At 42.9% G+C, this 11,537-nt stretch overlaps 1 protein-coding gene across 1 annotated transcript in view; it reads right to left on the minus strand.

Moving 5' to 3' along the window:
- HGFAC (HGF activator) overlaps positions 1-10,905 on the minus strand; it is a 68,010-nt gene extending 57,105 nt beyond the window's left edge. Inside the window, exons 1-3 of the mRNA XM_066574800.1 lie at positions 10,344-10,905; positions 9,826-10,001; positions 6,524-6,608 (exon numbers count right to left, since the gene is read on the minus strand). Of these exons, the coding sequence (XP_066430897.1) occupies positions 6,524-6,608; positions 9,826-10,001; positions 10,344-10,905 (823 nt within the window). The remainder of the gene's footprint in view (positions 1-6,523; positions 6,609-9,825; positions 10,002-10,343) is intronic.
- Positions 10,906-11,537: the final 632 nt, after the last annotated feature.

Genomic DNA, 11,537 nt, shown 5'->3' on the forward strand with positions numbered 1-11,537 from the left:
GTCGTGGGAGAAGAAAAAACATTGCTTTTGTGGCACAAAATGCCCTCCTTATTAAGTTTTCTTTCGACAATGAAAAATATACTTCAGCTAATTGATGGTTTTAGTTCTTTGGTTGTGTTTGTTAAAACAAAACCAATAGGAAACTATTCGGAGTAGCACGAGTTGCACCAAAGTAATGTGCTCGAATTAAGCCGATTGCACAATGTGAATGTTGCCGTTGCTGCGAGTCATCCAAATGAACAACCATATTGGACAACTATTATAGGTTACCATTTTGTCACTCTAGTTTCTGAATGTAATAACTGTTGGAAGTTTCTTAGCCTAAATGCTTAATCATGAAGGGGGATATAGCAATAGTGGGTGCAGAGATACTGGTTGCTACCCTGGACTCTGGAGCCTGAGGGGGCACAAAGTCCCATTGCTACATAACAAGACACCGGTATTTAAATGGGTATTCTGAGCTTTTAGTATTGATGACCTACCCTCTGGATAGTTCATCAAGAGTTGATCATTGGGGTCAGCTGCTCAGGATCCCCACCAATCAGCTGATCCTCTGGTCCACTGTCAGGGCAGCAGGGCTGTAAGTCGTCAACAGTGGTCAGGTCCAGAAGAGTAATAGATGGCTTCACTCCTATTGAAATCAAAGGGAGCAATGCCTCCTTCCACACTTCTGGCTCCTTACTGCGGTCAGAGAGTAGTTTATCAATAGTAAAAGCCTGAAGTACCCCTTTAAATGGCAAATGGTTGGCGGGAGCCCTGTACAAATTTTGCTTTGGGCCCCTCTGATCTTGTAGCAAGGCGTTACAGACCAACACTTTTGGCAACCATGAAAAAAAAAATCACTAAAAGTGATTTTCCAAGACTTTCAATCGATGGACTATGCAAAGGGTAGGTCCTAAATATATGGTCATAGTGTTTGACCCTCTGGGGCAGGAGTCGTTGGTGGAGTTATCTGACCTCAGTGTGATATTATTTGAGCACCATACGCTAGTAAGATATGGGCTCTGCATGACAGTCTTCTTTAAGCACTGTCGTGTTGGCAATAGTTTGGCACTTGGTGGTATAATTGAAGCACCGTGTAACAGTATTAGTTGGGCACTGGGCACACTTATAATAGTGACTGTAGTGTTACGTTTGTCATCTTCTATGGCATTTGCAAATATCATAGGCTCAGATATACTGGCTCAGCATCGCAATGTCCTTGAAAATTTCCTGGCTTCCGTCTGTCCAACACATTTTTTTACTACCCTATAGGTAAGTTCACAGGTAGTGGCTACAGCCTGGCCAAAGTGCAGCAACAATGTGGACAAAACCATGCCATCATAGCACAATATTTTAATTAATTGTTTATAGTCGCACAGTTTTGCAGGTTAACAGCTGTTTTTTGTTTTTTGACATTGTAGTCAAAACTGCTTTTCAAGTCTTAAGGAAGAGATTCTTGATGATCAGTTATAAGAACTGAAGTCTAGCGGAAAACACTGTGAATGTGAGAGATTATCTCCAAGTAAGCTGATTCTTTGGAAGGGAAGAGAAAAAAAGAACTGCTAACATCTGGAATACTGTCAAACTATTAGTGTGAGCCAAAAAGTCTAATTACAGAAAATAGAAGTTGATTTAGTTTATTCTGGATGGGTTTAGTGAGGCATGCTCTGAGAACCACACAGCTAAAACGGTTTTACCACAAATGTATAACAAGAAAAATCTGAACTCGGACAACCCCTTTAAGTTGCAGCCAGGCACTCCCATAGTTTCAGCTGAGTGACTTCAATTAATTCTCGTAGTCTGAAAGAACATAAGTGGATATGTATGATAATTGTGCAGTAATGCACAGATACTGTATAATATATCACTAATATGCAGTATCCTACCAAGAGTAATAAAAGTAGTATTTCCATATGTTAATACTCAGGACCTTGGTCCTAATGACATTGGATACTCTCCATGGCATACTTTCTACTAATGTCTGGTACACTTCAGCCGGTACTTCTCTCCATTCGTCCTGCAAACAAATCTCAAAGAAGATGCATCATCATTGGACAGTTAAGTAATGGAAGAATGTTCTATGAAGTGATGAGTCAGGTTACTCTATCTTCAAATCAGATGGATATATCTGGCTGTGACGGATGCCTGGGGAACGCCTTTTACCTGAGTGTGTTGTGTCAACAGTGACGTACAGCAAAAGTTCCATTATGGTCTGGGGATGTTTTACTTGGCATGGTTTCGGTCCATTGGTTGTAGTGACAAGAACTATGAACACATTGGTGTACCTTGACATTCTAGATAATAATGTGCTGCTGACAATTTGACAATACTCTGGAAATGGTCAGCCATACTTCCAACAAGACAACGTGCCTTGTCACAAATCCAATGCTATATTACGTTGCTTTGAGGATATGGATGTTCCACGAATGGACTGGCTGCATAAAGTTCTGACCTGAACCCTTCCTCCTCAATGCTGAGCTCTATAGCAAGTACCTTACCTGCTATGGTAGTAGGTACAGTTTGCCCCAAATGCCTAAAAGTCATCATTTATTCCAAGCAACAATGGATTCTGGCTCATTAAAGGTGATGGTTTAGAAGGATACCCCATCTACACAGTACGTGTACTCAAGGTTCTAGGTCTTCTTGTCCAATACAGGTCAAGTCTGTTGTGGGCAGGATAGCATTCATACCCCCCTCCCCTTCCTTCCCTAACAAGGCTTCATGTCTAATAGAGTGTTTGTGATCATCCTATAAGACATAGACCCTCATTACAATTGAATGGCTTCAAAGCCACCTCCAAATGGAGTTGTATTCTGCTAGTCCATGGAGGATAGTTATTACAAAAGAGCCTATTCTGACCCTGGATTCAAGTCTGCAACAAAAGTCGCCTGCTACAACTAATTTAGGTGATTTACAGGCTTTCATTTGAACATTGTGGGAGTCTTACCAAAAGATTTCCATGGAATTCACTTCTACGCTAGATGCAAACTAGAGATATATGTTGTTTTCTACTGTATGCCTGTATTGTGCAAATGATATTTCTCTTAACTGTACGACATTTACTGCATTTATTCATCACAGCGTCTCTGTGGATCTGACTAACCGCATCACACTATTTCCTTTCTTTCTATACGTCAGCGTGGGCCTACAAGAAGCAGGAGTTCTAGGGAATCAAAGCCGGGCTGACAATAACAGCGAGGGACCTATTACCTTGTACTTTCGTCCCACCACTGAGCCGTCTCTTGCTATTACAGGAAACGTGTATTCCCAGAGATATGTGTCTGAAATGCAGTCTAATTCACTCAGGTCTTTACATTCAAGCACTGCTTTCATCATCTGCCGTTCTTCACACTTTTTGACCTTTCCTGTTTTGATACAATTTTTCATTTGAGGAACAAAGAAAACAGGGTTTACATTGTTATCAGCAGAGCTATTGTGAAGGCCAGCTCTACCACCATCATGGAATCCTTGGTGAATGTTCATTCCACATTCGGAAAAGATGGGAGATAAAGCATTTCTGGGCTGGGACCCTCTTTTCCTTTTTTGCTATTACTTTTTACAGAAAATCTACTCCAGAATCCTCACATTACAGATTTTAACGTGGACTTTAGCGTTAGAATTGAAGGGTGAAATCTGCTGCTGATCCATGTCAAATTCTGCATCTAAATCCTCACCCTATGCTGCAGATTTTGTTGCAAATTTTTGTGCAAATCTGCCAAAATATATACCGCGTGTGGATACACCCTCGGGTAATGCTTACACAGGGCGGAATTGGCTGCAGAGTGTCCATAGTGCAAATTCCATGTCAAAATCCGTACCATTTTGATGTGGATTTCGACGCGGATATTAGTGCGGAATGACCTGTTAATTAGAAGGTGTGACATCTTCGTAAAAATCCACACGGCATGTCAATTTCCGCACAAAATTTTTGCAGGATTTTTCTGCAATGTATAGTCAAATGCACACAGGTGGAAATTCCGCGGCGGGATTTCCCACAGAATCTCCGCCCGTGCCCACTGCCATAGGATTACATTAGATAATGCAGACAGCTGTGATTTGACCACGTGAAAACTCACGCGGTAAACAAGTTGCGGCACGTCTTTTTTCTGTGCAGGTCTTGCAGAGGCTTGCGCAGAAACGTCACTGTTGACGCTCCAACTCTGGTCTGCACATGCACGGCTGTGTGACAGCCGGCGCAGAGCAGAGTGAGACGCCAGGAGGGGGTGAGTGCCGGGTCACTGCAGGGGCACGTCTCGCATCCCGCTGCGTGAATTCTCACAGCGGCATCCGACGCGGCCGTCTGCAGGATGCCTTCGGACGAGATTTTGGAAATCTCATCCACTTTGCTGCTACTGTAAATGTGTAAATGTGTAGGTTCCACATAGAAAATCCACAGTACAACAGCCCTGTGTAAACATAGCTTAAGGGCTCATTCACACAACTGTAATTTCGGCGTGTATTACGCGTGCGATGCACAGCCGCATGATATGCAGTGACTGAAGTCAATGAAGGTACATGGACTTTTGTTGATCCATTCACATTAACATGTAAACACTGCGTGTGGATACGTGCGTGTAAAAGATTGCAGCGTGCTGTATTTGACGCAGCGAGAGCCCTATTTTTTTCTTTGGGCAGCGTATGCAACGCTGTCCGTACGCAATACATTGCGTATGGGTGATGATACATACACAAGACCACTATGAAACAGAGGGGGGAATTAAAAGGAAAGAAACCAGTCACACTGTGCATGACCGCATGCGTGAGATACACTGTATCATGAGCCCTCACACAGACTAGTAAAACGCTGTGTGACCCACACCGTGTCTTATGCATACAGTCGTGTGAATGAGCCCTAAAGGGTATTTCCACTGACATGGTGGAACTGCCTCAGATTTTTCAGCTGTGGAAAATCCACACCAAAACCACCGTGTGTGTGAAAATACGCTGATATGCGCGCAAAAAAAAGCATTGTTTAGTGCGCAAAAACATTGTACTGAGCCGCATGCAATTGTGTATATAGTTGTGTGAAGCCGGCCTAAGGCTGAGATGGCTCACGGGGAAATGATTTTGACTGAGCAAATCGTGCAGGATTTGTGCGTTTTTAACACAAACGCCCCGCATTCGCGGGGACATCACACATTCCCGAGTGCGGCATTGGGCCAAGTTTTATGGCCCGATATCGCGCTCGGCCAAGTGAAATTAGCTTAAAGGGTCACTGAATTTAATGAACGTGTGGATAGATATGAGATAGACAGGTCCTTATGTCCCCAAGGTGGTGGATGCCCTAGGGCCCATGCCCCTTGTGCGCTCCCTATAATCTGGCCTTAATCTGACCTGTTTTGCTACTGGATGGCAAGAACCTTCTTTAGATTAGTTGTGTAGTTTCAAATCAAAAATCTTTACCAGCTGGGCATAGGTTAAAATAAAAAATAAAGTACACTGTCTTCGGCTCTCCAGGTCACCGCTAACCGATTTCCACTGCTCCGTTACTGTCCTCTGCCACCAGATGTCAGGTGACCGCTGCAGCCAATAAGAGGCCGCAGCGTCGTCTTACCAAACTTCTGCCATCATGGTATCAAGGATGTAAGCCCTGATGTGAACCTAATGTGTGACTTTCCAATTGTTACTGTAGTGGCCCAGAACTAGTGGGGCTCCTACATAATGTTATATGTCTGTCTCATGCAATTGTCTTGTCAGCGTCTTATTTGTAGTATGCATTTGGTATGTGTATTGCACCTCTGTGGCACTCAATGAGCTAATGTCTGCGTTATATCTGAGAAATGTATCATGTTGTAGGTCATGTGATTATGTCATATATAGGTATTTGTAAGAATGCTAGGTAGGCAGTCCAAGCTAGGCTAGTTTATGCAAGAGAGTCTGAGAGTGGTCAAAAAAGAGTCTAGGAGTGCAAATGCAAGACGTTCTGCTCTCAAGTCTGTGAGTGACCCCTGCAGACATTTATCGGTCTGTGTTGGAGAATGTAGGAAGCTGAGCGATTCCCTTTTGCTTGGCCTGGGCCTATTCTACCCAGGATGTACCAGTGCTACCACTAAGCACTGAGAGAGAGAAAGAGAGTTGACGGGAGCTGGATTACACAGATAACTAGGACTGTGGCTTGTCCGGATTACCCCAAGAGTACTCCCTGTCACACCAACTTCTATGCATGTAATTGTGCCAAAGTTACAGTAAACGGACATTACCAACTGTTCTCGTTTTGTCCAGAAAATTTCCCTGTTTTTGGACTCAGTTATTTATTTTATCATGATTTACCGTAAAGAACTTTAGGGTAACTCCTGGTTATTTTTCCCTGTGACCTCCTGGGATTTTTTCCCTGTGACCTACCCCCAGGGAAGAAGATGGTAAAGCCACCGTGACATAGTTATTCTCATCTACCTCGCCATCTGCTCAGCTGTGGGCCCACTCCTCAGATACTGCATTACAAAGCTATGACACCTGGAAAACTACAAGTTGTGAAAAACTTGCTTAGAGTCACATTTCACATATAAGTCTAGATTTATTTAGAATGATGATTTTTTCTTACCTTCTATCCTTCTTGTAATGTTCAGAATTTGTCTAAAAGAAGAGAAGATCCCCAGTTGACGGTGGCCATCATACCGAGGTTTGTGCTAAAATACAATAACATGTACAGGTAAGTATACACCACAACTTGTCTAAAATACAAGAAGTAGCAGTAAAAGTAGTATCCAACCTAAGTGCCCATCACAGCAATACTATGGAAGAATAATAAAGGGAGTCGCTTCATGAAGATAACCTTCTCTAAAAACTAGTGTTGCTTGTCATAATCGGACAGGTGGTAAAAATCGCCCCAATTTTTGTCAAATCGGATTGGCAAGTCTGGCATGATTGTTAGTAATAAAATTGATAGAAAATCCAATTTACCAAAATGCCTGGTGCAGAGTGCAGGCAATCAACAGCCCGAGTGCCTTGATGATGTCACTAAATGTGTCTTCCATGCTGCATATGGGCAGCAGTTTCATTGAACGCCTGCATCACATGACCTAGCCATATACAGCATTGTCAGTGTACTAACAGTGACCATTTCAGATCGGAGCATAGGATAATTGAAGCTGCATCACATTTATATGCCTATACAAAACGTGGTCTGCACTTAGGGAGAGAAATTCTGCAGAGGATATGTTGGCTGGTACATCATTGGCCGTTCTGATGTACAGAAGCTACAAAGAGTATCGAAAATACATTCGCCATCTTTTACTTCGCATGCTAAGGTCACAGCGTCTACATCGAGGATTTATCTTTGGGCGCCAACGGATTTCGCTACTTCTTCTGACTAAAGATTCGTGATAGTGAACGCTTCAAATGTCAATTCACAAAACTCCTTGTTTTCTATTTACTCAAACCGACCACCTACTGATTCTTTCACAATGCCAATTCAGAGAACGCCTAAACCCAACACCCAGAGATTCCTTCAAATGTCAATTTACAAAGCCCCCTGTTTTTTTGCACACAAGCTATGCGCTCCCACCTAATTTCAAAGGCCAATCCACACTTGCACAATAACAATGTTTTTTTTCATCGCTAATGCACACTCCCTTTACATGTAAACGCTACCAAGTGACCCACCGAACGACTGTTCAAACGCCATGTCCATTTCTTGTGTTAATCGTTAGGTTTAAACGCTCATCTTTAACAACAAAACCGTCGCTCATTTTCATCCGTTTGAACAAATTTTAAGAGATAATTGTTGCATGTAAAAGGGCCTTTAGAAGTGGTTCTGCCAATGTGTTACATGTACTGTACACAGAATAGGTCGTAGAGCAGGTGACACTGCATGCCTTAAGTACCTCCCACCACGACCTCCACTTCCTCCCAGTCGCAGGCACACAGCAGTCAGTCTGCACCAATCAACCATGTGCATCCCCCTCTAATTCACATTGTGCCAAATCCCCTGCACCCTCTGAAGCAGTCCACATGGATCAGTCTGATCAGCTCTTTGATCATTCAGTGTCATGGATGTTGATAGGACAACCAGAGGGAGAAGACCAAGACATTGAATGCACTGATGCCCAGCCATTTTTTTTCCTCCCAAGATGAAGATGAGGGTGGGTCAGTGAGTGCGGTCAGCCCTCCACAAGCAGTGTTTACTCAGGGAGACTCCAGCACCTGGTGCGCACTGTGACATAGTCAACTCAGGAGGAGAAGGACGACAAAGAGGAAGTGGAGTTGGAAGAGGTACTTAACACAATATGGAGAGGCAGGAAGAGTCATCATAGCAGCTCACAGGGGGAGGAGGAAGAGGTGGACGTTGTGGGGCAGCACTCTGTTAAGACAAGGAGTAGGGTGTCACAGAAAAGCATAAGGGCCGTACCAACACCATCATCCTGCTCCCTCTTCTGCTGTTGTAGATTCATCTTCCTCCATCTCCCTCCCTGTTCATGCAGTAGCCTTTCTGCACAGAAAGGTAGTTTTGTGTAGGGCCAGTAGTGCACTTACGTCAGGCCTCTCCTCTGCAATTGATGACCCGAGGTGCAGCCTTCAAAGTCAGGAATGGGAAACGGAGAGCACCACCAGCTTCACTTACATTGACATCCACCACATATTGCAACGAGTCCCGGGTCAGCAGCCAGCCATTACCATGTAAAAAAAAATGCCACCCAAAGCGCCCCTGAGCACAGAGGCTGAACGCAAGCATGCTGCTGGTGATGGAAATGCTGCTCGTCAGGCTAGTGAACACAAACCCCTTCTCCATGCAAACTCACAGTGCCAGATGCTCAGCCACCATTACTTTGCCTAAAAAGCCATCCCCACCCTGCACCGTCATGTGAGTGATAATGTGTGCCTGGCGTTGCAGAATGCTGTCAGTGGCAGTATCAAGGACATGTGGTCCAACAAACATGGCCAGAGGCATTACATATCCTTAACAGAACACTGGGTCAATGTCCTGATGATGGGGCATAAAGTTGGACGGGGTCCACCACTTTTTATCGTACCCGCAGGACTAGCAGGACATTCAACTGTCACCTTCTCACTCCCCTCTTCCTTCTTCTCTTCCTCCACCTCTTTGTACCAATTTTTCACACTGTCCACATTGGCACAGATATTTGGCTGACATGTGGTTGACCTTACACAATTTGAAGCCAGGCAAGGTGGTGTGTGACAATGGGGCCAACCTGCTAGCAGCCCTTCGCCTTGGAAATGTCACACATGTACTTTACCTGGCCTATGTGATGAACCTGGTAGTGCAGCTAGGGCTGGATTTAGAAACCATGAGGCCCTGGGCAAAGGTTTTAGTGGTGGACCTTGTTCTCCCCCGCAGAAGCCCCTAATAATTAAAATTACCAAAAATGTAAAATTGAATGTGGTTTAATTAATAGTGAAATATATTTTTTGTTGTAGTAATTTGAATATTTTGTTTTTTTGCAAAAAAAATTTTTTCATAAATTAAATAAATATTTAATTAAAATTAGTACATAATAATATGCTAACTTAAGTTATTATACTATACACACTTTACAGAGGGGAATGATTTTCAGTTTTTTATTTAACAAAGACTTCAAAATTGCAAAATCTCAAATGATTTCCAAAAAGTCTATCTGACACAAAATATCCGATGACAGTGACATCACTGTAAGAAAGTTCAGTTTAACTTTGGTCGTTGATGTTCTTAATCTGTTCTGATGAGTTTCATCTTTCAGAAGGATCGCTCTGCAGTGCAATTTGCAACCATCATGGAAAGGTAGATTCTCAGGGCAATTTTCACGTTGACAAAGGTATCCTTTACATTTCTATCATGTAATAGTTTGTAGAGGAATAATTTGTAACAGGTGTTAGAGTCATAGACAGTCTAAAGAAGAAAACTTTCACAAACTCGGCAACGTGAATCAGCTCATCTTCCAAGTAATTCTCGAGATTGTCGGGATAGTCAGAGTGAATCTCTTCAGGAGTAAAGCTGTCTAGTTTGCCAAGAAAATCGAATCGGGAGCAAATTAAATCATAAGCGGAAAGTCGACGTTCAAGCGAAACTGAGAACTGATCGAGGACTTGTAGGAAGAAGATTATGTGGAAATTATCAAAAGCGGAAAGTCCAACCCCCAGAAGCACTGCCACAATCCAGGGGTCATAAACGAATGTTTACTTTACGCTGGCGTGGTTGCCGGTACTCATTTGTACCGGACATCTGGACACCCAGACATTCATAGTCAGCCAAGGAGTTTTGCTCTGATTGCACAACGGATTGCAAAGAATGTGGAGCAGCAATGGCAATCTTCAAATCCAGGTGTGGGTTTTGTAGGCACAAATTTGTTTTGTTGGAAGCTTGAAGAATGTCGTCCAGAACGTGGCATATATTCCAGTCTCCAACATAGACATCTGTTCATACAGACCTCTCGCGGTGTAACGGACTTCAGCTTTTTCATCAGGATTTTTAGCAATGCTTTTCAGAGAATCTGCAATAGCTGCGTAACCGTGCACAAGAGCTTTTTGTGGCATCAGTACAGAAGACCATCGCATTGTGGAAATTCTTTGAGGTAGAGAAAACTGATTTCCCTTCCCTTCACATTTCATGGCCAACTTAAGCGCCATTGTTAATATTTTTTTAAACCAATGATTTGAAGCAATGAAGAAAATGTAGAGCTCCTCAAGAAAGCAGAAAAATCGGACAGCTGCTTGACAGCACTCAGCTGCTTCTTTTCCCACAAAAGTTAAGCTGTAGGTGGCACAAGATACCCAGATTGCCTTGGGATTTTTCGCTGCAATCATGGCTTGAAGATCAGTGAATTTCCCACTCATGTCTGCTGCATTGTTATATGACTGACCTCGACAGTCTTTAATATCCAGTCCATGTTCGTTAAGAAATGTTGTCAATCTTTGTAGCATTTCCTCTACCGAGTGACTTTGATTTGGCAGAAATTGTACAAATCGTTCTTCTGGCACCCCGTTCTCCATGCATCAAAATACCAATGATAGCTGGTTGATGCGCCCTTCATTGGATGATGAATCAAGCGATATAGAGTAATACTTTGAATGTTTGATGTACAAAAGTATTTCCTGCAATACCCTATCTCCCATAATTTCAATGAGTTTGTCACAGATAGTTGGCGATAAATACTTGCTGTGTCGGGATCCTCTATTCTCGTGCTTCTGGTAGTGTGAATGTAAAATTTCATCATATTAAGCTCTAATATTCCTAGATATTTTCCATTTTAAGGGGATCCGGCTTTTTCATCTCTGCCCCAGAGTACCAAACTACTTTCGCATAGAAATGTAATGACAGAGACTATGCATTTTAGAATTTCCTTCCAATAGCTAGCCATTCCTCTAACTTTCTTGGCATGTTCTACGTCAACACAGCCTCTTTCCATTGATCTTCATGCGAATGCCACAATAGATTCCACGTGTGCCTTCGACTGTTTATGTTCGTTCACACAAACAGCTTGTCTCATGCCTCCAATTGCAGAATCTATCACCATTAAGCTGCATTATATTTGGATTTATCAGTTTGCACACAACCAGTTGCCGGTGAAAAACACAACCATTCCCGTCTTACAACTTCTCCGCTTTAGTTTTCTCTGTTAAAT

The sequence above is a fragment of the Eleutherodactylus coqui genome, chromosome 7 (genome assembly GCF_035609145.1).
Source record: "Eleutherodactylus coqui strain aEleCoq1 chromosome 7, aEleCoq1.hap1, whole genome shotgun sequence".
Taxonomy (NCBI): Eukaryota; Metazoa; Chordata; class Amphibia; order Anura; family Eleutherodactylidae; genus Eleutherodactylus; species Eleutherodactylus coqui.